A 27678-nucleotide genomic window follows, 5' to 3' on the forward strand; every position below is an offset into this window, starting at 1 on the left:
ACTTTTCAGATCATCAGTGTTTAAATGTAACCCCTAGGTTATTCACTTATCAGTAACAGTAAGGTTTAAAAAAATCCTGAAGTTACTGAAAACACTTCAGACATTCTTGCTAAATCTTCAAAACAATCTCAGAAGGCTGTTTTGGCTATCTCTATTTTATAGTTGAAGAAATAGACTTGAAGCACTTAGGAACGCTGACCAGGGTGAGGCATGCACTGTATCTTCACAGAGACAGCTGTTTAATAATGATCAACCATATATGGAAACTGTGGGCAACATTGTTGAGGGAAAGGATATCAAGGTTTTGGTGGCCTTGAAACAAACTAATTGACATGAGGAATCTCTCACTGGGAAGATGGTTATAAAACCTGACTTTGCACAGGTCTCAGGCTCAGGGTCTCACTGGTGTTACTCAGCTTTCTGTTCCTGTGACCACCGACCCGGGAAAAACCATCTTAAAGAGGAAAGACTTGTTTTGACTTGCTGTTTCGGTGCCTTGAATGCATTGTCAGCTGGCTCTAGAGCCTTGCACTGTGACGAGACAGAATACCATGAAGATGACACTGTGTGGCACAGAGAGAGGAATGGGGCAAATAGGAGATAAAAAAGAAAAAGAAGAGGAAGAGGAGGAGAAGTAGCAGGCAGGGACAAGACACTTTAAAAGCACACTCTCAGGGACCTGCTGATCCATTCAGACAATCCTTTAATAGGGCCACAAGCTGGGAAACCTTTGAAAAGTCTGTATGAATGCATGTATGTTGTACATATATAGCATGTGCGCACATGCATATGTATGTATGTATTTTCTTGCTTACTTGGGCAGGAATGTCTGTGAGACTTTTATCTCCAAATAACCACCAGAAAAAACAAAAGTGGAGCTGAGCCCAGGAACAGTGCTCAGGCTTTGAGCTCAAGTCCTATGACATAAAAAATAAAATAAAAATAATAATTATTACTATATAATTATAGAATTACATATATAGAAATTACATGCAGAATTATATAACTCAGTATATGTTCTATAAAATGATACATATATTATATTTTAATATAATTATAAGATCATTAATTACTAAGTACATTAGCCTATAAATGCCTTCATCATCGTGATATAATATATAATTATATAATTTAATTATGCTACCCATATAGTTATAATTATATAATAAGTGCTATCATTTACTAAACTTGTATTATGGGTCAAGATATTCTAAGTCTTTCCTGTACTCTACCATCTTTTGCCTAGTAATGCTAATTCACTCTGCAGATCTGTCTCAGCTTTTTGTGAGTTCCTTTCAGGAAACCTTCTCCAATCCACTCTGCCCTGGGTTAGAGGCCCGACTCTCAGAGCTCCCTGAACACATAGCACATTTTATTGGAATTTCCTATGTAATTGAATATAAACTCCACAAAAGGTAGGAAATTACTGATTGCTCTGGATATTACCAGGAGTACCAGGAATAGTGTCAAGGTGCACAGTAGACAATAAATATTCATTGAATGAATAATTAATTAACTTATGCTAAGTAATTTATGCTATATAACTGTAAACTACTAGTGAGTAACTCAAGGGCCAATGCTTCCTAAATCAGTTACCTCATACTTCCTTTCTTAAACGCGACTATAAGAAGCAAGAAAACTCAGTGCAACAGACTAGTGAAACAGAGTGCTCTCCTCTAGAAGATTAGACCTGGAAGAAGATGGCTTTGTCTTCCCTGTGGATCTTGCTCCTTTGCCTGCAAATTTGTGAGTTCTGACTCTTGCTAAACTTTCACCCTACTTTGCCATAAAAATTAGAAATTGCTTTTTAGGAAGACATCAATGTGTCCCTTTGATCTGTTTCAACAGATCAGCCCCGTCTCAATATATGTTATATTTGAAAGGGATTCAACTGGTAGGAGAGAGACTTAAGATGTCAACCTGTGTATTTCTGTGCTTTGGAATTAATATTTCTAAATTCTATCTGCCCTGACTCCAAAGTATCTGAACAAAATCTCTCTCTCTCTCTCAAAAGTGTCAGCACTTGGTAGACTCACAAAGCCCAGCAAAAGATTAAATTATCCAAACCCTTGAATTCAAAACAACTTCCTTTGAGCATTAGAATGTGTTCTGTGGTTTTAAAATGCTATATGGCCTTCCTAACTATTTCATTGCTCTATGAAGTTAGCATGATGCAAGGCTCCTTGTTATCATTTTTTAAAAAAAAACTCATCTTTGTGAGTTCTTTTTATTTTAAAAGATAAGATGTTTTCTCTCCAAAACTCTAAAATAAATGGGAATTTTTTTCATATATTTTTATTGTAATTAATAGAAGGGTTACATTATATTCACCAGATAGAAGGTGCATTTCTTCATATACATTGATACCCTTTCTCATGTCTTGGTCCCCATTTCCTGCCCCCTGCCCCCTGCCCCTCATCTTGTTTTCCTCCCTTCCCTATCTGACTTCACATAACCAAATATACAATATATCAGATAACCAGGTGAAATACTGTAACAATACGAGATAACCAAGGACAGCAAAAGAGATGAGAAATAACATAGTACATTATGGACAACAGTCACTCATTATATGGCTTTTGTTTCTATATTAAATGGGAAATTTTTAACAAATAAATATCAAACAGAAGTGGAGAACTTGAATTTAAAACTTTATTTTTTTTACTATGGCTTGATAGAAAACTACAAAGGATGAATGAATATTGGTTATTTTTTTGTACCAAGAAAACTAGGCGATGTTAATATAGGCATCTAAATAATCTGTCATTGAATATATTTTTGTTTTAAATCCAAAAAAAACCTGTCATCTCCTTATAGAAACTGTCTATGCTTAGAATTTATGTCTATTTCTAGTATCTCTACCAGCTTCAAAGATACATTAGTAAACTCCTAGCCTTAGATAGAATCTAAGGAAACTAGTGGATTATTACTTTCTGGAAAGGCAATATCAGTGCCCTATGATCTCTCTGGGTCCCTTGACTATTGAAAGCTGATGATCTTTTCATGCTTTATTAGGAAGGGTCCTGCTTTCCTTTCTGGAAAGGGAAAATAAGGTCTCCTCTGGGATGGTTTAAAAAACATGAGCAGGGGCCGGGAGTTTGGCCTAGTTGTTAAAGTGCTTGCCTAGCATGCATGAAGACCCGGGTTCGATTCCTTGGTACCACATACATAGAAAAAAGCTGGAAGTGGTGCTGAGGCTCTAGTGGTAGGGCTCTAGCCTTGAGAAAGTCCAAGGACAGTGCTCAGGCCCTGAGCTCAAGCCCAGGACTGGCAAAAAAAAAAAAAAAAAAAAAAAAAACATGAGCAGGCAAAAAGAGTATGAACTGCCAGGGTTCTGGAAAAGAAAATCAAGGGTAAGATATTCATTTTGTCAGGAACCCCTGGCATAGAAGGTATGAGCTTGTTTTCATAGAAGTAAAACCAAAAGCACTTTCACGTATGTTTCTTTCTTCTACAAATATTTCCTGAGGACAAAATATATGCATTTATTTCTGGTATAATTTCTGGTATAGCTGATCTCTTTATTTAAGATTGGGCATAGCAGTTATTATTGACGTATTTCCCAGAAGTCAGAGTAACTGAAACAGCTGAGAGGCTGTGGAGAGAGGAAGGTAGAAATTCCCAATTTTCCCCTGAAATCATGGACGGGAGTGTAATTGGTGAACTCCTAACTGCTTCATCTGGCAGAAGTTTTCTCCACTAATCAGGATTCACAGTCTCGTGCTCTGCTCTTGATCTCACGGTCACTTTGGGAGTGTGGTGACTCTGTCCTTCCACACCTGATACTTTCCAGTCACCCTCTGGGAGTAGAAAGCCAAAAAGCCCACTACTTTTGCTCTCTGCCCACCCCTTCAAAATGTTCTCTTCCACTCCTCCCATTTCCTCCAACTACTTCTTTCTATCCCTCTCCTCGCTGCAATCTCCTGTCTCCCACCAATAATGACAAGTAAACATGTATGGAACAATCACATGTCGGACATTACTCTAAGTTGTCTACGGTTAGCATTTTGTTTAATCCTCACTTACAATTCCTTATGAAATGGATGTCATGAACATATTCATTTACAGTTGAAAATTTTGCTACACAGAAAGCCACAGTTCATCTAGTCAAAAGCAGTGGAATTAAAATCCCCAGTGCCCTTAGACTTAACAACTGAATTATGCTTCCTCCACCTATCTTGACGTCAAAGGGGATCAAAATACTGACCCTACTTTGAATGGTTGATAGGTTTGGACTTCTGTTAGAGAGCAATGAAGATTCACTGTTAGTGGATTCCTACTTAGTGGATTATTTACGTCTGTACCCATATTATAGAGAGGAGTGGGGAGGATGATGCCATGAAGGGAAGTTTCAGCAGGTCCTCAATGCCAAACAGCTGCGCAAACAGCCATTATTCAGATACTGCTCAAAGACTATTCACTTCTTAGTTAATTTGAATTAGAGTTTTTAAAATTAACAAAAGCCCAGTGTTCACTTGGTCTTGGTGCCTGCCCCAAGTCTAAAGCACATCATGAGATATGCCAGCAGAAACTTAAAAGCTCAAGAAGTAAAGGGGCCATGTGAATATCTGTCCAGGGTTCACTAGACCCCAACCATACTTTGGTATAGGACAGGTAGAGGCAGATGGCCTGAGGAAAAGGACTGAAGCCCTTGCAAAGAGGGGCCTTCGAGACAAAAACAAGGCCTCGGATCTAGATACAGACTTGAAGAGCTATGCACTGCAGACCTTTCTGCTTCTCTAAAGCCGAAACTCAGTTGTAGAAAGGGAAATACATTATAGATGGGGTAAATTAAGTAACAGACTTACGTTTCTAATCACTTTTCAAAGCAGGCTAGAAGCTATGTCCTAATGATAATACAAGATGCCAGTGGGGGGAAATAGAGCCTTATCTTGTGCACCAGACCTTCTGTAGCAGCCCTGGATATCAATTTGGGCACCTTCACAATATGGGGCCCAGGGTCAGTGCCAGGCCATTCAACTACTTAAATAGTCTTTTTTTTTTTTTTTTTTTTTTTGGCCAGTCCCAGGCTTGAGTTCAGGGCCTGAGCACTGTGCTTAGGCTTTCTCAAGGCTAGAGCCAAAGCACCACCTCAGCTTTTTTCTATGTATGTGGTACTAAGGAATCGAATCCAGGTTTTCATGCATGCTAGGCAAGCACTCGACCACCAGGCCAAACTCCTGGCCTGAATCAAACCTTTCAGTCTTCAATCTTGGAGAAGAATGAATCTGAGAGTTTGGCACTGACTATAAATCAATCCATGTACAACTAGGTGGTGAAAAGATATGAGCAATCCAAAAAAAAAAAAAAGATATGAGCAATCCATTGACAGGACTGAAATTGGCAAAACTGTCCAGGCACCCACATTTCTTTTGTTTCATTGAATGTTCAAGTTATTAGAGGGAACACTGAATCCATAATAGATGAAGATTTTTGAGACTTTATATGTATGGTGTGCGTTTGGATTTTTTTCTTCAAAGAAACTGATTCAAATTATCCAAAATACAAAAATAACTCTTGACAAATCAGCATGCTTTTCTGTGTGGAATAGTTAAGTTCCTTTTTCTTTCAGCTTTGTGACCAAGAACTTCCCATCATTATAGAATGACACTGTATTTCTGCTGCCCAACTCTTTGCTTCCTCTTCCTCTTTTCCTCCCTTCTGTTTTTTTTTCTTGCCTGTTTTTTTTAACTATTTTAGGATGCCAGAAGTGGCACTGTGGCTTAAGTGGTAGAGTAATAGCCTTGAGCTGAAGAGCTCAGGGTCAGTGCCCAGCCCCAGAGTTCAAGCTCCACAACCAACAACAATAACAACAAACTATTTTGGGATGCCATGTGATCAAGCTGTCTTTTAGACACAAGCTGTCTCTTGGCTTTCAAAATACAGGGAGCTTTTGCTCTCATTGTTGACACTGGGAGACAGAGAGTAGAGAAGAAAGAAGTTGAGTGACTGCAAGATGAATAAGAAATGCTTATGTAAAGGATACCAAAGAAGCAAAGGGTCTATTAAGCAACAACACACTCTTCCCCAGTTCCATTTTTTTAAACTAATAGACTTTGTCCAGTATCTCCCCAATACCCCAAATCTTTTTTTTCCTTCAAAGTTGGGTATGGTGTTAATTTAGTCTCTGCAAGACTTACTTGTTTTATATAATTAACAGATACAGCAATTAGGATACACCATGTGTTATTCAAAGAGGCTTATAAATGTACATTTATTTAAACCTTATAACACTTCTGTGAGTCCATTACCACCACAATCGTCATTTTGAAGCAAAGGAAACTGAATCATAGACAGATTACTAACCTTCATCAGGACTGACGGCCAGGACCTAGACAAAACCAAGATTCATGTGCAGATTCTTGAGTCCTTAATTTCTAAATCATAGTTCCTCACACCGGGGCAGGCAGAGGATCCTCAAGGCAAGACCATAAGGATTTCTAAACCTGACTCCTTTTTTAACACACATTTGAGAGAATTCTCATGCCACTGAATCCTCACAATGTTGCCAAGTTGCAGGACAGCTCTGTTTAATTTCATGTACCAGCTAGCATCCTGAGACTTAGTAGGTAAGTGGTATTCACAGATATTTAGCTAATTGGATAGAACGTATTTCTGGACCCCTAGTTCAAGACACTTTGACTGTGTTGTGGATCTCCAGTCTACAGATCTATAGGGATTTTCTTTACAAACAGTGTAGAATATTGAAATAGAAAAAAAGTTATGGACCCGGCACTGGTAGGTTCATACTTATTATCCTAGCTACTCAGGAAGATAATGGTTCAAAGATAACCCATGCAGAAAAAAAGCCCATAAGACTCCATATCTAATTAACCAGCAAAAATCTGGGCAGAAGTTGTCGCTTCAGTGGTACAGCACCAGCAAAGTAATCAGGTTGAGCCAGCACAAAGCCTGAGCTCAAAACCCAGTACTCAAAAGGTGAGGCTAAAACCAGCTAACTGTTATTTTTCAGGAATCAGTTTAAACTCATGAACTTTTATACCAAGACTAGAGCTACTAGTGGAGTTTTCCCTGACCCACATTGATTTGCTCTAAATTTTTCTGTCTTCCTTTTCTTTTTGTTGTTTGGATTTGGTTTGTTTTAATAACTGAGTCTACAACCAAAAAATCATTGTTTATTCATTTTATGAATACTTAATAACCATTCACTAGTTGTTGGAGATACAGTAGTGACTGAAACAAAGACTGCATTGGAGTAGGGTTGAGGTGGGCTGGGGAAGTGGGGGATGCAAAATCAATCATGTAAAAGTGATGGGTAATAGTGATAACTGCCATTAAGGAAAGGAAAGTGGAGCAAGGCAATGGAGAGTGACAGTGAAGACCACCATGTTAGCTTGGTGACAGAAAAGGTGAGGGAGTGCTGGAAAAGGTATGGAAAGAAAAGAGGGAAAGAGTAAGTACAAAGCTCTGTGCCAAAGGGCCCCTGGATCAAGTGGATGGAATGATACAAGCAGGGTAAAAAGCAAAGCCCAAGGGTCAGATCCAGCAGGACCCAGCAGATGATGGTAAAATGCTTGAAAGAAGACTAAGGTGCCCCACTCCCAATTCCCACGAGCAAAGTATCTTTGTTTTTTATAGGCTCTAAGGAGACCTACACTGTAATACTATGTGCCTTTTCCATAGTTGTCAACAATGATATTCCAAAAATCATGGTGGCATCCACCCAATACCAGCTTCTCTTTTTGTAGTAAAGAAGTTTCCTCTATCTATTTAAAGGCCTCCTGTCCATCAAGTTCTCCAACCCACATGGAGTCTGTGATTCTCTTTTGGTTGTTGTTAGTGTTTGTTTTTGTCTGATTCCAATGTCTATTTCTTACTAGTCTAGTTTCCTTCTTCTGGTCAGTGGCTTTTTGCAGCTATTTAATCATAAAATATGCACTTGGTAAAATCCATTCACACAGATGGACTAGATATGGAAGAGAACTTAACATCTAATACATGGCAAGTGGTGTTGCCATAGGAAAAGCACCCTGCCCTAAACCAAAAGGGAAAGGCTGTCTCCAATGGACAGCCTACCAGAGTGCTCTATGTTCAAATTGGTGTCATCTTGTCCTCTTCTTTCTTTCTTTATCAGAACTACCTAGGGATACCTAAGCAAATAGATACTGCCATCTGTTATGGTTTAGGTATGAAGTGCCCCTCCAGAAGACTTAGATGCTCAATGTGTGGTTGCTAGCTAAGGGAATTCTAGCAATACAAGAGCGCTTGCCTCATTTACATATTAATCCACTGGTGAGTCCAGAATTTCATAGCACTATTAGGAAGTGAGGCAGGAATGGTAAAGGGCTGTGCTCTAGACAGGTATTTATTGACCCTGTCCTCCTTTACTCTCTCTGATCCTTGGCCACAAGAAGGGGAGGAGCTCTGCTCTGCTCCCTGCCATGACATTTTCCCCCGTCTCAGGCCTGATGTATACTGACCACCTAGGTGGGACTCGAATCCACAGCCATAAAGTCACCGGCACTCAGTCATTAGGGCTAGGAATTGTTCATTAGCCATGCAGTGAGTGCTTCCCCTCTACCAGGATAGTGGAGAACAGCCTCAAGCACAGCGGGTTTGAGTTTATAAAGGCAAAACCCATGCAGATTTCCAGGTAGATTCCACTTAAGCAAGCAAGCAGTGACAGAAGCAAAGTTTGGTGATTAGCCTTGCAATTTTGTGTAACATAAACAAATTTTCCTAAGAGCATCCTGACCTTGGTTATCTAGGTGCAGCTAAAAGCCAAATACCATAGAAAAGGTTCTTTCCCTGAATCATCTCTGACAGCCTCCAGGTCTTTCTGGGCCTTGCAGTTTTAACTCCTACTTCCCTAGTGCCTCATTGCTCATTAATATGGGTCTGGGGTCCATCAAGTCCCATAGTAATGCAACCAAGTGACTATGGATTGAAACCTCTGAAACCATGAATCAAAATAAATCTTCCCAGGCCAGGAACGTGCCTTAGTGGTAGAGTGCTCGCCTAGCATGCACGAAGCCCTGGGATTGATTCCTCACTACCACATACACAGAAAAAAACAGAAATGGTGCTGTGACTCAAGTGGCAGAGCTCTAGACTTGAGCAAAAAGTGTCTAAGGACAGTGCCCAGGCCATGAATTCAAGCCCCAGAACTGGCCAGAAGAAAAAAATCTTTCCTTCTTTAAGTTATCCCTATCAGTTATTTTGTCACAGCAATGGGAATTTACCAACACATCGTCTAAGCCTTTGCCTGGTATTTGGCTTTCTCTTGTTGCTTCTCCTCTGGGTAGGTTGCCTTCCTTTCAGCCTTCCCGTCTACTATATGGCATGTGGAAATCAGGAAATCTCACTTTTAGGCAGAAATTATAAGCATGAGTTTCCTCTTTCTCCTTTTTTCTTCTTTTTTGTCAGTCCTGGGGCTTGAACTTAGGCCTGGGCACTGTCCTTGGACACTTTTTGCTCAAGGCTGGCATTCTGACACTTGCACCACAGTGCCACTTCTGGCTTTTTCTGTGTATGTGGAACTGAGGAATCATACAGAGCTTCATGTATGCTAGGCAAACACTTTATCATTGGCTATGCTCCCAGTCTTCTCTTCTTCCTCCTCCTCCTTTCCTCCTTCCCTCCTTCCCCTCCCCCTCCCTCTTCCTCCTCCTCCTCCTCCTCCTCCTCCTCCTCCTCCTCCTCCTCCTCCTCCTCCTCCTCTTCTTCTTCTTCTTCTTCTTCTTCTTCTTCTTCTTCTTCTTCTTCTTCTTCTTCTTCTTCTTCCCTCTTCCCTCTTCCCTCTTCCCTCTTCCCTCTTCCCTCCTCCTCCTCCTCCTCCTCCTCCTCCTCCTCCTCCTCCTCCTCCTCCTCCTCCTCCTCCTCCTTCTTCTTCTCCTTCTTGTCCTGGGGCTTGAACTCAGAGCCTGAGTTCTATCCTTTCTCAAGGCTTTCTCAAGGCTAGAGCTCTGCCACTTGAGCCGTCCAGCTTTTTCCATGTATATGGTACTGAAGAAGTGAACCTAGGTCTTCATGCATGCTAGGCAAGCTCTCTACCACTAGACCAAACTCCCGGCCCCTCCTCTTTCTTCTTAAGTGAACTCACAAGTTTGCCCAAAAATCATTTAATCTCCCTCATCCATCTCTTGTTAACTTATGGAAGCATTTCTCTCTTTTTTTGCATTCATCATCATCATAATAATAGAACTATTATCTACATGTGGCAGACATTGTGTATTTTTTTGTCAGTCACAGGACTTGAACTCTAAGCTTGGGCACTGTCTCTACAGCTCAAGGATAATTACTGCCCTATCCCTTGAAGCCACAGAACCCTTCTGGTTTTCTAATGGTCAACTGGAGATAAGAGTCTCATGTGCTTCTGTGCCTAGGCTGGCTTTGAACTGTGATCCTCAGACCTCAGCCTCCTGAGTAGCACCAAGCCTGTGGAATATTTTTTTCCAAGCAAAACTGTATCCAGCTTTATTAAAGATACTTTTCATAAACAATCATGGTATTTCAGGCAGGACATGGGCAGACAATCTTTTTTTTATTTAAACAGTATACAACAACTTTCAAACTCCCTTCTTGGATGGTCTGTCAAACTCAGAAAGCCATTATAAAACCCAATGACATCTTCATTTGAAGCTCTGAATAGGGAAAATTTAGAGTGAGGGTTGACATTTCACATTAACCATGTTGTTTAACAACTTTTCATAAGCTGACCCTGACTTTCAGGAAATGAAAATGGCAGAATTATCAATCTGAAAATTCACGATTTAGAAAAGGAAAGCACTGCTCTTTTGGGGAACATCATTTCAGTGATGCCACTGTGAAGTCCAGACTGCCTGGCACATTGGAAAATTGGGGGGCAGGGAGGATCAAGGTCCCAACTGGCCTGTGGATTTAAGGGAGTTAAGCCCATGCTGAGGATGGAGAAAGAGGAGGACAAAAATGATTTTGAGTTTTCCCACCTCACAAAGTATTTGTGCCAAGGTTTCTGTGTGTCAACACAAGGGAATTCCTCCTCTAGGGAACCAACAAGAAGCTTCTCAAAACTAGCAGAGAAAGGTGTTCTCCCCTATTTATCCAGCTTTGGAGACATTCTGTTAGTGACAGATGCTCCTTTCCCCAAAACAAGTGTTCTTCGTGCTAACAACATAGCTTTAAAAAAAGTAAGCCAAAATTCTGCATTCTTATAAAACTTGATAAAAAAATAGCATTTCAAACTGTACGGTCACCAGAGTACACACTTTCACTTGGCGTCTCCAGCACCTTCGGCTTTCTGTGCCTGGTCTGTTTTGGCATCTCCACTTTCTGCAGGGTTATTCCCATCCTTGCCAACATCAGCTTTGCCCTTCTTCCCTTTGGGTACCTTCTCTCCCTTTTTCACAGGGGCTTTTTTAGGCTTGGGCTCTGGCTTTGGAGGAGCAGGTTTAGCAGACAATCTGGCGGATCGTCTCTGTGGCTCGTCCTTCACCTTTGCTTTATCTTCTTCAGCCTTTAGCATCACCTTTCTCATGGGCCTGGTGGCAGCGGGATGGAGGCGCTGGGAGAGGATGCAACAACGGGGCGCGGCTTTGGTCGCTCTGGGGGTTGTTCTCACTTCTTCTTCACACTGCTTTGGAATATTTTTTTTAACCAGTTCTAGGCTTCGGCTCAGGGACTGAGCACTATCCTTGGGTTTTCTCAAGGCTAGACCTCTACCACTTAAGCCACAGCACCACTTCTGGCTTTTTTTTCTATGTATGTGGTACCAAGGAATTGAATCCAGGTCTTTGTGCAAGCTAGGCAAGCTCTCTACCACTAGACCAAACTCCCAGCCCTGCAATAAATTTTATTTATTTATTTATTTATTTTTGCCAGTCCTGGGGCTTGAGTTCAGGGCCTGAGCACTGTCCTTGGGCTTTCTCAAGGCTAGAACTCTACCATTTGAGCCTCAGCACCACTTCCAGCTTTTTTTCTATGTATGTGTTACTAAGGAATTAAACAGGGTTTTTGTGCATGCTAGGCAAGCACTCTATCACTAGGCTAAACCCCTGCCCCACCCCTGCAGTAAATTTTTTAACTTCAAAAATTATTTAAGTCGGGCACGGTGGCTCACACCTGTAATCCTAGCTACCCAGGAGGCTGAGAGCTGAGGATCAAGGCTCAAAGACAGCCCTGACACAAGACCTTGAGACTCTTATCTCCAATTAATCACTAGAAATCAGGAAGCGGGGCTGTGGCTCCAGGGGTAGGACGGTAGTCTTGAGCTGAAGAGCTCAGGGGAGCTGAAGAGCTCAGGGACAGTGCCCAGGCAGAGAGTTGAAGCCCCATGACCCATACACACAAAAAATTATTTAATAGTTAAGTACTTTTTAGAGACAACTGAAAATTAACAAGTTTCAATAATTTTCTCAAGATAATACCATTCACATATGCCAAATTCTAACACCTCAAAATATCCTTATCCTTTCAGTTAACCTTTCCCCTTTCTCCCTGCTTCAGATGAAGGTGTGCTCCTGCTTGGATTAAAAATGGTTTATTTCTGTTGCCTTTTTCCTTCTAACCTTTGTTACATGACAAGTATTAGAGGAGTGATTATCTTGTACTGTGTTTGGTACTAGAGATTTGTTGGTATACCCCAGTCGTAGGTCATTCAGTATCTAGAACACAGACTCATGAATCCACAAGTATACACAAGTGACAGATGTTATGAGTGGAACATCAAGCTCCCAAGAGCCTATGTACAAGAGCATGTAACCTAGAGCAAGCCCATCCGGGAGATCTCACTCTGTTCATCTATACCAATCTCGTCTATGAAAACAAAAGTGAAATAAGTTAGTTTCACTTGGCTACTGTTCTATTTGATCTCTTTCACTGACAAGCTTCTTCTGCTCTCTTACCATATAGCCTGTACTCTAGCCTTTAGCTGGACTGTTGTACTTCCTCTGTCGTCCAAATGGCCAGCAGTAACCTCCTAGGACACAAATACAGAAGACATTTTCAGTTTCATTCAATTCGAACATACAAAGTCATTTGAAATCAGTGGCAATCCCCTTCTTGAGACTCTGGGGTTCCATGATATTGTCTGCTGAAAAGTGTGACTCTTGCACTTGATCTATTGGCTTTCGTTTGGTTGTTCCTCTTTTATCAACGGGATGGCAGCTCACAAGACTCAACCTTGGACTTCAGTCTTATTCTCCCTGACCAACTCTCCTTTCTTTTTTTTTTTTTAACTGTAATTTTTTTTTTGGTCTTTTCTTTTTTTGGTACAGGAGGTCGAATCCAGGATATTGCACTAGGTAGGCAGTTTGACAACAAGCAATGAAGCCAAGGAAGTGAGAATGGCTTAAAGAAGAAGACGATTTCTTGCTCATGTGTAAAGTCCAGAGTTGGCTGCTCACAGTTGGTAGACTAGATCACAAGATCATTAGGGACCCACACTTCCTCTCTGCCTGCTCCACCAACCTCAGAACTTGGTTTTTTCCTTTGGATCCCCAACATCATCCTGGGAAGTAGCTGTCACAGCGTTCTAGCCTAAAAGAAATAAGGGGGAAATAAAGGAAGCAAATTCTCTTCAGGGAAGAAAGAATGAGTGATAATTTTATGTAGTAACATGACCACAGTTCTAACAGAACTCAGGGTGGATATCTGCCCTATGAAAACTTAGAGATTTTATCCCTAAGATGAAGAGGAGAACCAACATTAGAAAACAGCAAGCAGACTCTTGTAGCCATCCCCTGCTCTAACAATACATGAAGTACATCTTCTCTCTTTAACTTCCATGTTTCCAGCTGTTTGCTGGAGGACCTAGTGCCATCTCAAGCTCAATATTTCTAAAACCAAACTTGTCTTTTCCCTTTCACTCCTTTCCAACATAAACATTATCCATTTTCTACTATTAATGTTTTCCTGACACAAAACAGAACCTCTAGATATTTTGTTGGGAAACCTAAACCAAACTAATAGAATAGTTTCTTGACTGCTTCTTTTCCCTGTCTCTCAAACCCAGCCCTTCCTTTCCATCCAATTATCTCTGCTTGTTCAATGCCTAGATGGGTATAGCAGCCTTCTTCCTAACTTCGCTTTCCAGTTCTTATTTTCTGTCCTGTCAGTCTTCCTATAAATCAGCACAACAGTATAATGATACTAAAACATTATTTTACTCTTTTTTATTAGTTTACTCTTTATATGTAAAATATAAAACATAATTAAACATTACTAAACATTATTTTAATCTTTATCCTTTAAAAATCTCCTCACCTTATGGGTGGACCTCAGATTAGAAGCTATTACAAATTTAAATCTAGTATTTCTAGCTTTACCTCTCACTATTCTGTTTGGCAAACATATACCCATTCATCCAATTCCAAAATTTCTGTTTCTAGCTTTCATTTAAAATCTGAGAATCAGACACAACTTTCTCTCCCCATACATCTAGTAAGAATCTATTTCAAATTCTACTCTTTCAGAGTTTTCTTTTTTTTTTTCTTTTTTGCCAGTCCTGGGCTTGAGCTCAGGGCCTGAGCACTGTCCTTGGACTTTCTCAAGGCTAGAGCTCTACCACCTGAGCCTCAGCACCATTTCCGGCTTTTTTCTATGTATGTGGTACCGAGGAATCGAACCCGCGCCTTCATGCATGCTAGGCAAGCACACTACCACTAGGCCAAACTCCCGGCCCTCTTTCAGAGTTTTCTTTAACCACTATAACTCATGTGATTTCTCTCTTCTTTGAATTCTTACTGAACTGCTATCTGTACTCTTGAATTTATCCTTTACCAGCTCATACTGAAAAGGAGTTATATGCACTTGTAATACCTCATGATGTAATGCCTAACCAGGTTTTGAACTATCCCCCAAAGATGGGACTAGTAGAGTACAATTCATGATAAATCCTCAAGACCTTTGGGGAGAGGGGTGTGTATGTGTGTACGTGTGTCTGTGTGCACACGCATGCTGGGGATCTAATCCAGGGCCTTGTACATGAATAAGCATATACTGCACCACTATGTTTCACTTTCAGCCCCCTCTCAAGACATTTTTGTGTCACAATTGTCTCTGAAGTTGGATTCTTCTGAGGTTTCTTCCAGTGAAAAATATAATTGTTGAGTCCCTTTAGCATGCAGGAAAAATATATATTAGAGTTGATTGATAAGGAAGTTCTTCATTTTTAAACCTAAGTGTCTTAGGAGCAGAGTAAAGTCCACAAAGAATACCTAAAGGCCAGGCATAGTGATTCATGCCTGAATCCAAGCCATTCAGGTGAAGGAGGAGACCAGAAGGAGAACCATTTGAAGATAACCTAGGCAAAACAACGTTAGCAAGACTACATCTCAACAACTGGGCATGGTGGTATATACTTGACATTCTACCTTCACAGCAAGCCAGGCTGGCAAGACGCTGATCTGATGGAGGCTGGCCCCTGATAAAAACATGAGACTGAGCCAGGCACAGTGGCTCATGCTTATAATCCTAGCTACTCAGGAGTCTGAGGTCTGAGGATCAAGGTTGAAAACCAACCCCGGCACAAAAGGACCTGAGGCTCTTCTCTCCAATTAACAGCTAGAAGAGCTCAGGGACAGTGCCCAGGCCGAGTTCAAGCCCTATGACCCATAAATAAGCAAGCAAACAACAACAACAAAACCCACAAGACTGTTGAAAAGAGTACCTAAAGCAAAGAAGGGCTTGGGAGTATGACTCAAGTGATAGAGCCTGCTGGACAATCACAACAACCAAATGTACTTGAAACCCCTCTAGGACTTACTTGAACCAGTTCATTAAAAATGGCTTAAATAAAAGATGATCCACTGAGAATACATATTACCTTAAAGTGTCAAAACATATGCAAGATTTTTTTAAGCCTAATGCTAGAGTCTTCCTATGCCTACCCTTCAGTTCAGAAACTACTGCAGGAAACTCGGAGCTACTGATATTCAACTATTTCCAGATCAATGGAAAATTTTCCCTCAGAAGCAATCTTCTAGGGGCAGACAAACTAAGATGTCACAAGTCCCTAAGGGGGAAAGGAAGGATTGAGAGAAAGTAGAAACACCTATCAATAGACATTCATTAAGTGCTAAATACACTTCAGATGTATCATATGACATCATTTCAGCCCCCAGGGAGTTCACAGCTCAGAGAACAAGATTGTGTGTGTGTGTGTGTGTGTGTGTGTGTGTGTGTGTGTGTGTGTGTGTACATATATAATATTGATATAATTGTTGATCAATAATTCCATGGAAAATATAATTGGAAGAGACAGAATAGTAAGCTAGAACTGCCATTGGTGGTAGTAATTATATGTTGTAAAATCCTTGAAGATTATCCACTCGCAGATAAGCCATTCTACTGGGACTATTAAGGTTTTCCAGAAGGCACTTGAATCCCTGATGTCCCAGTTATGAATTACACAAAGCCTTATCTCAAAAGGAACCTGAACTTGGTCTTTTCCTACTATTCCACTACAAAAGTCTTAACACTTTTTGAAGAAAGCAAACCATGTTTGAATTTTGCAGAGTCCTGAAAATTTTATATCCAATCCTGGTCCCAGGTCTCCCAGTGTCTCAAGGTCTTGCTGACATTAGTGCCTGATTGTCATTCTGCTTTCTGGATATGGGTTAGGGATGAACAGGGCACAGGACTTGTAATTCTGGTAGCTTTTCTTGCCACATTCCAGCTTGATAAAGCTGAGAGCTTCTTGGGGTGAGGGAATGGTGAAGGACAAGTGGCTGGCCTGAGGTGGTTGACAAATGTCACTGTGACCCCTCCATACATTATCCCAGCAATAAAGTAAAATTGAAAAGCGTGGCTCATGTCTCATGGCCTGTCACCTAGTTAGTGATGCTGTGCTGTAAGAGGGCCATCAGGAAGTAGAGGTGGTAGGAGGTAAAGCTGAGGAAGTCCTGTGGCATTTTGCATTGCTGGTGTTGTTAAGGAAAACCCTGAGAAAAGGCCAAAGAGCTTGCACAAGATATTCTGCCACTTTAAAACTCTCCCAGATGCCGTTGTCTGAGAGAGGCAGCTGCAGACCACATCGTGGAATGGAAAGAGAGGCATGCTTGGGGCATTTATTTACAAACTAAGCAACTTTATTAAAGCTACAAAACCTTCCAGAATCTATAATAACTATGTTATTAGCCCTATCTACTTAGTGGCTAGCAAATAACCTGATATGAATAGAAGTGCTTTGTTAATTATCAAATTAAAACAACTCCATTATTTGGGAGTTAATAATCAATTGGCGTATGTCCTTTACAGTTTCTATTAATCATGTCTATGGTGTCCTTGGTAATGTCAGGACCACATTGGAGACATTTTTAAGCCATTTTTAATGAACTGGTTCAAGTAAGTCCTAGAGAGGTTCGAGTACATTTGGTTGTTGTGATTGTCCAGCAGGCTACACCACTTGAATGCCCTTCTTTGCTTTAGGTACTTTTTTCAACAGTCTTGTGAGTTTCTGTTGTTGTTTGTTTGCTTATTTGTGGGTCATGGGGCTTGAACTCAGCCTGGGCACTGTTCCTGAGCTCTTCAGCTCAAGGCTACTGCCATACTCTTGAGCCAAGCCCCACTTTTCATTTTCTAGAGGTTAATTGGAGATAAGAGTCTCAGGTCTTTTTGTGCTGGGGTTGGTTTTCAACCTTGATCCTCAGACCTCAGACTCCTGAGTAGTTAAGATTATAAGTGTGAGCCACCATGCCTGGCTCAGTCTCATGTTTTTATCAGGGGCCAGCCTCCATCAGACCAGCGTCTTGCCAACCTGGCTTGCTGTGAAGGTAGAACATCAAGTATATACCACTATCCCCAGTTGTTGAGATGTAGTCTTGCTAACTTTTTTTTTTTTGCTAGGCTATCTTCAAATGGTTCTTTTTCTGGTCTCCTCCTTCACCTGAATGGCTTGGATTCAGGCATGAATCACTATGCCTGGCCTTTAGGTATTCTTTGTGGACTTTATTCTGCTCCTAAAACACTTAGTCACCGTGTTAGCTGGATCATCTTATGTAGAAAATGTGGTCAGGCCTTTGGGACTTCTAGAAATCCAGTACACATCAGAGTTCACCAGCCTAGACAATTCAAGCCTCTTGTCTCAAACTCTTCAACTACTTGGCAGTGGGATCTTGTACCTCATAGAGATTTGTAGTCTTCATCTTTCACATGCTTTGTGGCTTTCAGAATTTGTATACCTTGGTAGATATGGATCCCTAGAAAACTCATCTAGATATTCAGGTTTTGAATGAGAATCTTTTAGAAAATTTCATTATCATAAAATACTAATATATTGAGAAGAAAATGGAGGGACAGAGAGAGAGAGAGAGAGAGAGAGAGAGAGAGAGAGAGAGAGAGAGAGAGAGAGAGAGAGAGAGATCCTCCAGGAACTGGATGAGGTGAACCCTTGGAAGCTGCCCAGAGAGACTGAAGCAGAAAACAAGGAACTCTAAATGGTGGAACAATCAGATGGTTACAGTTTTCTATTTACATTCTCAGGGCCAGAAGCAGCTGGAAGAAGCACGGATATGCACATGGTGAATGGGATTCTTGAAGAATCAGTTACTTTCCCCTTAAATCTCCAAGAATCACAGCAATTGAGAAGCATTGTTTGGACTGCTAAAACATCTGTTGCTTTCATAAAACCAGGAGAATCAGAAAAAACACCTGTGCTTACGGTGACCCACAAAAAATATTATGGCCGAATAAAAGTCATAGCTCAGAACTACAACCTGGTTATTAGTGGTTTGAGGATGGAAGATACAGGTGACTACAAAGCAGATATAAGTATAGAGGAAGACACCATCACCCAGCACTACCACCTGCAAGTCTACCGTAAGGCGGGGGAGGAAAGAGGACTCGGTTTTATCTTTGTTTTGAAGTTAATATCTTTAAAAAAAAAACACCTGTATTTCTGACAACTGGGTTTCCTAAAAGTCTTTTTACACTTATAATTGTATAAATACATCAATACTTTAAAGATGTATGTAATTATAGTTTTAGGCTCTTCAGATTTTAGTTATGCTATTTTCTATCAGTGCTTTGTCCTCTGAAAATTGTTTAATCTTTTCTTTCTTTTTTTTGTGAAATTTCTTTAAGCTGTAAGTTTCACCAGAAAGGAAACCTGCCACATGGTTCAGGCAAAGAAGAGTTTATTGGGGGCTGGGCAAATTTAGGGCTCATACAAGATGGAGGTGCACAGAGATGGAGGGGAAGGAAGAGAAGAAAAAGAGAGAAGAGGAGGAGACTCCTGATGGGCCTGATTATCTAGGGAAAGGCAGGAGGCAGGACCACAGTGGACGTGGAAGTGATCTCAGAGTCTGGGGAACCTTTCATTGTCAGAGGGAGGTGTGACCAGGGTGGTCCAGGATGTGACCTCAGTGGATAAGGAAGTTACTTCAGAGTCTGGGACTGTCAATCACCTGACTGTGTTTATTGGTTTCAGGCAGGTGAAGAGGAAGGGGAAGGGACTGTTCTCTCTGGCAGACCTAAGTACTGTACAAAGGAGTTTCAATTTGTGTCAGTTTACAGAGTATAATGTCTCTTGATCAATGTCATCCCTTCCATCATGCTTCCTCATCTCTTCCAGCCTCACCCATCCCCTTGTTTTCCATTTTTATAGAACAACCACCAGCATACAACTCAGGAACAATCCAGAGAGACAGCAATCACAAATATAATTTTTTAAAAAGGCTTCTATTTTGAAATAGTGGCAAATGCATAGAAAAGTGCCAAGAAATGCACAGCTGGGCTTGTACCCTGCTGTCAGGGTTAGCCCCTTCCATAACTGTAGCTGGGCATGCGGTCTCAAAAACAGGAAACAGGCACTGATACAATCTCTACAACTTATTTAGATTTCACCAGCTATACTTGCACCCATTTATGTGTGTAGGCGTGCATGCAGAATTGTGGAATTTAGTCACATGTAAACTCTACCACAATCAAGAAAACTAACTATAGCACCCTAGATTCCCTCTTGCTATCCCTTCAAAGCCAACTGCTCTCATACCCTTGCTAACTCTGCAAGTCACTAATCTGCTCCTATCTATATTACAAATATCATGTAGATAGAATAGTCCCACATGTATTTATCCTTTATTACAGATTTTTTTCACTTCACATAATTTCTTTTTTTGTGTGTGCCAGTCCTAGGCTTGAACTCAGGGCCTGAGCACTGTCCTTGGACTTTCTCAAGGCTAGAGCTCTACCACCTGAGCCTCAGCACCACTTGTGGCTTTTTTCTATGTATGTGGTACCAAGGAATTGAACCCGGGTCTTTGTGCATGCTAAGCAAGCACTCTACCACTAGGCCAAACTCCCAGCCCTTCACATAATTTCTTTGAGATTCATCCAAACTATAATATGTATCAACAGTTATATATATATGTATATTTTTTCATTCTTTTGAAATATTCCATGGTGCATTTAACCACTCTTCCACTGAAGGATATTTTAGCTGTCTCTAGTTTGAGGCTATAACAAATAAATACTGTCATTTATGACAGTACTGACTATTTATGGACAAGTGTGTGCCTAAGATACATTACTATTTATCTATCTAAATGCCTCAAAGTGAAATCAGATGGCAAATCTATTTCTGGTTTTAAAGGAAACTATTAAATGATTATGTATTTTACATTCCCACCAGAGATATATAAGTGAACATTTTCTCTGTATCTTCACTGGTATTTGGTGAGGATTTTCTTTTCTGTGCAAGCCAAAGCTTAACTCTGCAGAAGGGTGAACCACCGGTCAAAAATCTGGCAAGTTAGCCCCTCGAGCGAGCAAGCAGGCTGTTCCTTGGGGACAAGCACTTAAGTCAAAATCTTGTATTTCAAAAGTGCTTCTTTATCCTAAAGCATTTCCTCTTTCCTTTTCTTTACTGGATATTATTGTCAAAGCAAGATAATCATCCAGAGTCTGGTCAAAGCAGGGATTTACTTCCAAGCAACCTACTTTGAGAGAAAAGACAACTTTTTCTCACAGAAGCTATTCTTTTCTTCAAATTCTCCTAACATTATTTGTTTAACAATTAGTATGATAAAGAAGTTTGGATAGGGTGATCTCCATGAATCTATGAATTCGTTTCTGTACAAATTAGTCCTACAATACCTAATGGAAGCTATTGTCCCAATAATAAGGGACATTAAGATTGAGGTCAACTCACCTCCATTTTCTAGTGAGGGAGTCGTTTACCAGTAATAATTTTTTGTGTTATTTTGGACAGTGAGTAGTGTTATCTTATTAAATTTTAATGTTAGACACTATAGAAACTAATACAAAGTTACTTTTATCCTATTTTTTTTGGATGGACTTGGCAGGTGCTAAGTAGATGCTCTACCACTTGAACCATGCTTCCAGCTCTTGTCCTTTGTTTTGATATAATTTATTTGGCTGTAAATTTTCAAAAAATCATTTTAATAGTTCCTGCATTTAACAACTACCTGGTTTAAAAAAAAATCTGCTAATTTAATAATTGGCTCTCACAAGCTGCTATGAGTCAACCAGCTCACCACAGACTTATGTATTTTCCTCTCTTAGGTCGGCTTGGGAAACCAAAAATTACCAAGAGTTTAATCACATCTATGAACAATACCTGTAATGTCACCCTGGTATGCTCTGTAGAGAAAGGACAACAGAATGTAACTTACAGGTGGAGTCCCCTAGGAGAAGGCCGTGTCCTTCGTGTTTTTCAGACTCCCACAGACAAAGAACTGACTTACACTTGCACCGCCTGGAACCCTGTCAGCAACAATTCTGACTCTATCTCTGGCCAGCAGCTCTGTGCAGGTGAGCAGCTCTCTCCACTTCTCCTCACAAGTCTCAGATACCACTCCAAAGCGCTTCAAGGCCTAAATGTTGGCCCTGTCTCCAGCAGAGGATGCCTCTTTTTGGCTGAACCTGGTCCTGGAGCATCTCACTCCCCACCCCCCACCCAGGGCCACTGGGAAGAGATGCAAAAGTTTTGCATGTCTCGGGATGTTTTGAAGCAGCCTCTGTTTGACTCACTGACTTAATTCCTGATGTTTTAATCTCAGAAAGTAGGAGATTTGGTACTTGGAGGGGGGTGGGATGCCCTAGTAGATATGTGGGCAAGGAGGTGGGCCTGTTTCCTGAGAGTCAAGACTCATGGCAGTTTCTGTTCCCAGACATCCCTTGGGCGTTGCAAAATCACCACACTGGACTCCTAAGTGTACTGGCCATGTTAATTCTGGCTGCCCTCATTCTGAGTTCAGTGTTTCTGCTCCGTTGGTACAAAAGAAGACAAGGTAGGCTAAATGTGAGAATATATACCTTTTTTTCTCCCAGGATCTAAAGCCATTTGTCCAAGCTAGAGAGGAGAGGCCTTTTGTTCAGCCTTTCTACAATCCCCACTACCTTACCACCTACCAGGAGGATGGTCCTGAACATTGTATGACTTTATTCTGGTCTTCAGAATTACTTCCTGGGGTCACCATTACGTGGAGGGTCAAAGTGCAGCACTGCCACTGACGTGCTATAATTAGTTATGCTAGTGTGTTCACATCTCTCGTCCTCAATGAGCCTGTGGAGTCTCCAGGATTGCTCCTGACTTCATTACATTTGCACAATACCCTTTGGAGAGTCCTCCAGGGAGATGTACGGATAGGTCTGGTCGTCACTAGATAGCTGGGGCTTCCTCTGAATCTTGCTGTGATGATAAGAAAGCCTAATCTTCTGGGCATGGTGAAGAGCTCCTACACACCCAGCTACCAAGAGACTGAAAGTAGGAGAATCACTTGATCCCAGGAGTCTGAAGTTAGCTTGATCCTGTAATTTCAGACTTCATCAGGAAGGAAGGGAGAGAGGGAAAGAGGAGGACTTAATTTTAGACTCCTAAGTGATCATTCTATTGACTTAATTTAATTCTTCTGGCTTAATTTCCTGTCTACCCAAGATCCTCTTTTCCCATCCATCACAACAAACAATGTGAAATATCTATGTTCCTAACTGTTCTTTCATTCTGCTTCCTCAGGTTCCTACTTGAAGGCCTTCACTAAGAGTCCTGGTATGTCCTCAGCCACGGGTTCCCTGAGTAAACAACTGGGAGGGATGGGAGCTCTCGGCAGAGTAGTTCAGACTAAGCACATGTTCCAGAGCACGTCACTGCAGATGAAATCTCATCCTGATCATCCATCAGCTGCCAGTTATTTTGCCACTGTAAACTTTAGTTTTCTCAGTTGTACAATATCTTTGCTGCACAAGCTTATTAACTAGAATTGCACATGTTGGATAGTTGGCCTGGTTCCTGGCACCTAGTGCATACTAAGTAAATGTTTAACTACTCTATTTATATTTGCCAGGCCTGAGTATAGTACCAAGGAGGGATTCTAAGAACAGGAGTTTCTGACATGCATCAAAACTTAAGGGGCCTCATAAAGAAAAGTCATAGCCTCTTAGGCCCTGGGTGATTAAACTTCAAAGTGTTCGAGCCCTGTGACACTGCTCAGCTCAGACCAGTTATTTGTGAATGGTGCCCTCAAATATGAATACCCAATATTCTAGCTTTTTACAACTTTCCTTAGAAGGTTCTATGCTGAGATCAAAGAAAAAGAAAATGTTTGTGATCTGTCTGCTGTGTTTAACACTTCAGTAAGGTATGAACCAGAATAATGCGACAGCATATAATCAGAGAGAATTGATCAAATTCAAAAACTAAGACACTGCCATAAAAGGCAAACTAGTCATATAAGGCTTTCAATGTTAAGTGCAAAAGAAACTGAGGAAGGCCTTGGATGGAAGAGCTACCTTTGACTTCCCACACAGGGGATGGAGCCATCCTTTTTGTCCTAAGTTGACCTCCATAGAAGATCATTTCCCTTGACATCCTAGGTGAGACCTAAACCAGATACCTCCCATCCCATAGGCAGACTTTATGAAGGGAAAAAGCCATCAGAGGATCCAAGCATCCATCTCCATAGGATGGGAGCCGTTTAACTCTTAGGACTTCATTTCTTCATCATAAAAAGGGAAGACTTGATCTCTAAAGGCACACCCAACCTTCACCAACTATGTTTCTATGTTAATTTGTGACAGATGATGACTCAAAGAAAACAATATACGCACACATCACCTCTTCCAGAGACATCCAGCCAGCAGAGGCCAGGATCTATGATGAAATCTGCCAGTCCAAGGTGAGTCGTTATTCACAAACACCTCCACTGCCACCCCCACCATGAGACAGAAAGCATGGCCAAGCATTGCTCTTCCTTGCTGTTGCCTAGGACACATTATAGTCAAGAGTCTGAAGGCATGCACCAGGAAACACTAAGATCAGTGACCTCCAGAGTCTCTCTCCATGAGGACAAGAAAGTGGGTAACTGTCACCCCATGGTAGTCTCCCATGGTTTGAAGCCATGGGCTTCTGCGTGGAGACCTGGCTCTGGATTTAGTTGTGAGTTGTGATGAAGAATCACTACTTAGAGGAGCTCACATGGGATGAGAACTTGGAGCCAGTGCCATGGTTGGTGCTAAGGGCACCGACAAACAGGAAGACTCTTGGACTGTTGGTTAAGCCACGGTAGTGGCTTGCTTTCTGCAGACTCTGAATCTTTCTATCACAGACCTGCTTCTCCTCCTTACCTTTTACCTATCTGCTCATCTCTCACCTCTACCTTTACACTGAAAGAGTGAGAGGGGGTGGGTCTCCCTGGGCACTCTAGATTGTGCTTGGACTCTCAGAGAAGGGAGATCCAGAAAGCAACGGTCCGTAGGGAGCAGAAGTCCATATGAAGCAGACAGACCTTTCCTCTTGGCTTTGAGATTTTCCTGCCCCAAGGGTCTGTCCAATTGCCACCCATTCCCTGTCACCCTTAATGTTGATCCCCTACAAAGTTGGATGGAAGCAGAGCTGAGGCCAAGAGAGGAAGCCATACAGTAAATGTGGGACCAAGGAGGGTTGGAGGCAGGGGAAGAATTAGGAAGGGAAACTTCTGTAGTTTGGCCTCTGCACCCTCACTAAGGGGAAGGTGGGTGTTTTTCAGATGCTCCCCTCCAAAGACGTGCCACAGAACACCATCTACTACACAGTGCAGAGCCTCGAGAAGGTAAACCTTCTTTCATTTATTTATCCTTGTTTTCTATCTGTGAGCTCATCCATCAGTATGGAAAGCCATGCATGGCACCAAATGAGTAGACCATATGTGACATTCCTGGTGACTAGAGGTAGTTACTTAATTCTGGGTATAGGTGAAAGTGAAATATTGAGGAATAGAGAAAACATAGAATTCAACTTGGAACAAAGCTGGGGCGGGGAGTTTGGCCTACTGTAGAGTGCTAGCTTAGTATGCACAAAGACCTGGGTTTGATTCTTCCATACCACATACATAGAAAAAGCCAGAAGTGGCGCTGTGGTTCCACTAGTAGAGATCGAACCTACCACTGAATTCAATCCCCCAGGCGGGGGAAAGAGTATAGGCTGGATGTTGTCTCAAGCCTATTACCATGATTAGTACCAACTCCCCCCCCCCCATTCCTTCCTACTGCTTGTTCTTTTTTTTTTTTTTTTTCAGTTGTGGGCCTTGAACCTGGAGTCTGAGCATTGTCCCTGAGCTTTTTTGCTCCAGGATAACACTCTATCATTTTGAGCCACAGCGCCACTTTCAGTTTTCTGGTGGTTAATTGGAAATAAAGAGTCTCATGGACTTTTGTGCCTGGGCTGGCTTTGAACTGCAATCCTCCTGAGTAGCTAGGATTATATTCATGAGCCATTATCACCCCATCTGTTTGCTCCTTTCTGAGCTAAAAAGTTTCTAGGGGTTCCAAAAGATTTCTGGGGTCCCAACTAAGCAAAGGACTCAATAAAGGAAAAGAACCCACTGCCCCTGATTTCCCCAGCACGGCAGAACTCTAAGATATACCCCTGGGTCATTTTCTTACCTCATAGGACTGGCGTTCCCAGCCACACTTTTCCATTAATATGTTTTCAAATTTTCCTCTCATGTACAGGTGGGGGAGAACAGCACACAGAAGAGCAAACCTCCCAGGTCTTCAGGCTATGAAATTGTCGTCTAGGCTTGCGAGCAGTGGTCTCCCTCTAGGAAATTAGATACAATCATTGATAGTGACAGATGGCCCTGGATATAGACCTTCCATGTGCAGCTCCTACCAAAAGATTAGGAATCACCACATTCTAACATGTAAGCAAAGTAGGCAGCTCTCTGCTGCTGGACACAGTTTATTCCCAGATAGACAGACGGATATTCTTGACCTTTCTGACTGGTTCCCTTCTGGATGAATGACAAGGCAGGTTTCCCCAGTAGGGTGCTTCTCAAAACTTCCTTGCATCAAAGCACCTGTAGGAAATAATATTTTTAATAATATACTTGGGCAACCAAGCAAGATTACTCCCCTTCTGGAGACTATACATGGCCGGAAGACTCTCATGTTTGGAGGTGATGACCCCCTGTCCAGAAGCTATGGAAAAAGAAGATCAATATTCTGTACACCTTTACCATGCCATGATGTGTCAGGTAGGACGCTCTGCTGACATTCAGCACCCACAAGGAGTCCTGGTGCATGGCCTCTACCAGTTCCTACAGCACCTTGAGCAAATTAGGAAAAGGTGCCCTGCCCTTGAGGAACATATAGCCTCTTCCTTGAATGCAAGGCTTGGTGAGCAGCCTGTCAGTTCTCCCTCATTCTTGTGATTGAGAACCTTCATTTAGGACAACACTGTTTCTATCCAACCAAATATAGAAGCTGCTGCTGCATGGGAAGCCGTGAGTTGTAGCAATCAGCCACGCAGACACACTCTCCAAATGGAGTGGGATTTTGTTTGACTGCTTGATTTTGTCAGTCATGGGGCTTGAACTCAGAGCCTGGTGTTGTTCTAGGGTTCTTATGCTGAAGACTAGTACTCCAGTGTTTTCAGCCTCAGCTCCCCTTCTGGTGGTTGGAGATAAGAGTCACAGGCTGGCTTCAAACTGTGATCCTCAGGTCTCAGCCTTCTGACTAGCTAGGATTATAGGCATGAGCCATCAACACCAGGCTGTTCCATCATTTTATTTTATTTTCTAAAAGCTCTTTCTATATGGACTAGCCTAGAGAGCATTTTCTTTGGGCTGTACTGTAGAACTACAGGATTTTCTTTTCTTTTTTCTGTAAGATTTTCTTTACGGCTAAGTTTTCCTTTTGTGTCTCTCCAAACAGTCTCGGTCAAAAGAAGATACTATGCTCAGTATCCCCACTCCCCAGAATTAACTGGCCAGCTTCATTTCTGACAATTTGGGGTACTGGGTGTAACCCAGTCAGACCATGGAGGAACAGTCATTCACCAGGGGAACTTCAGACATGATAGTACAGATTATGAAACCAGGTCCATCCCAGTTCCTAAGGCTCAGCTAGGAGAGGCATGGGTTCAAGCTGAGGTTGAGTAGCCTCACCCCACCACCCCCTACAAACCCATAGCCAGCTGCCTCACCATGGGACTTACTCCCAGCTGTTCAACTAGAGTCATGTGATTATGTATCTTTGTGCTAGCAAAGCTAACCAGCTAAATCCTCAATCCCCATGAAAACATTCAGCCTGGTCAGCAGAAATGAACGACATTTTGGTAAGACATTTTGGTAAAATGAAATGGTTGGTCTTGGTACACTGACCCATAGAACCTTCCAGCACTACCACTGCTAGATCCAAAATTGATTCCCATTGTTAGGGCTGCCAGGCCCCAAAGTGTAAGGTGAGCATCATGTCTTGTTCTTGTTTAACCAAAAAGGTAATTCCATTACTGAGTCCTGA

The 27678-nt window shown here is 41.7% G+C and overlaps 1 protein-coding gene and 1 pseudogene across 1 annotated transcript; one reads left to right on the forward strand and one right to left on the reverse strand.

Annotated features, from left to right (window-relative positions):
* Positions 1-1652: 1652 nt before the first annotated feature.
* Positions 1653-27010, forward strand: Cd84 (CD84 molecule). The gene is made up of 8 exons (XM_090340657.1): positions 1653-1746; positions 18421-18756; positions 21463-21711; positions 22071-22190; positions 22916-22948; positions 23977-24074; positions 24924-24986; positions 25888-27010. Exons 1-8 carry the CDS (start codon positions 1701-1703, stop codon positions 25951-25953), a joined length of 1011 nt encoding a protein of 336 aa, XP_090196783.1. The 5' UTR covers positions 1653-1700; the 3' UTR covers positions 25954-27010.
* LOC150058015 (non-histone chromosomal protein HMG-17 pseudogene) lies at positions 11210-11464 on the reverse strand (annotated as a pseudogene).
* Positions 27011-27678: the final 668 nt, after the last annotated feature.

This window comes from Megascapheus bottae, chromosome 10, assembly GCF_031878675.1.
Source record: "Megascapheus bottae isolate mThoBot1 chromosome 10, mThoBot2.hap1, whole genome shotgun sequence".
Taxonomy (NCBI): Eukaryota; Metazoa; Chordata; class Mammalia; order Rodentia; family Geomyidae; genus Megascapheus; species Megascapheus bottae.

Excerpts from the sequence above, each read along its gene's own strand:
- Cd84 (XM_090340657.1), top strand. The coding sequence starts at position 1,701 with ATGGCTTTGTCTTCCCTGTGGATCTTGCTCCTTTGCCTGCAAATTT. Across the intron at positions 18,757-21,462 it reads CTACCACCTGCAAGTCTACC|GTCGGCTTGGGAAACCAAAA; the intron begins GTAAGGCGGGGG and ends TTCCTCTCTTAG. Across the intron at positions 22,949-23,976 it reads GGCCTTCACTAAGAGTCCTG|ATGATGACTCAAAGAAAACA; the intron begins GTATGTCCTCAG and ends AATTTGTGACAG.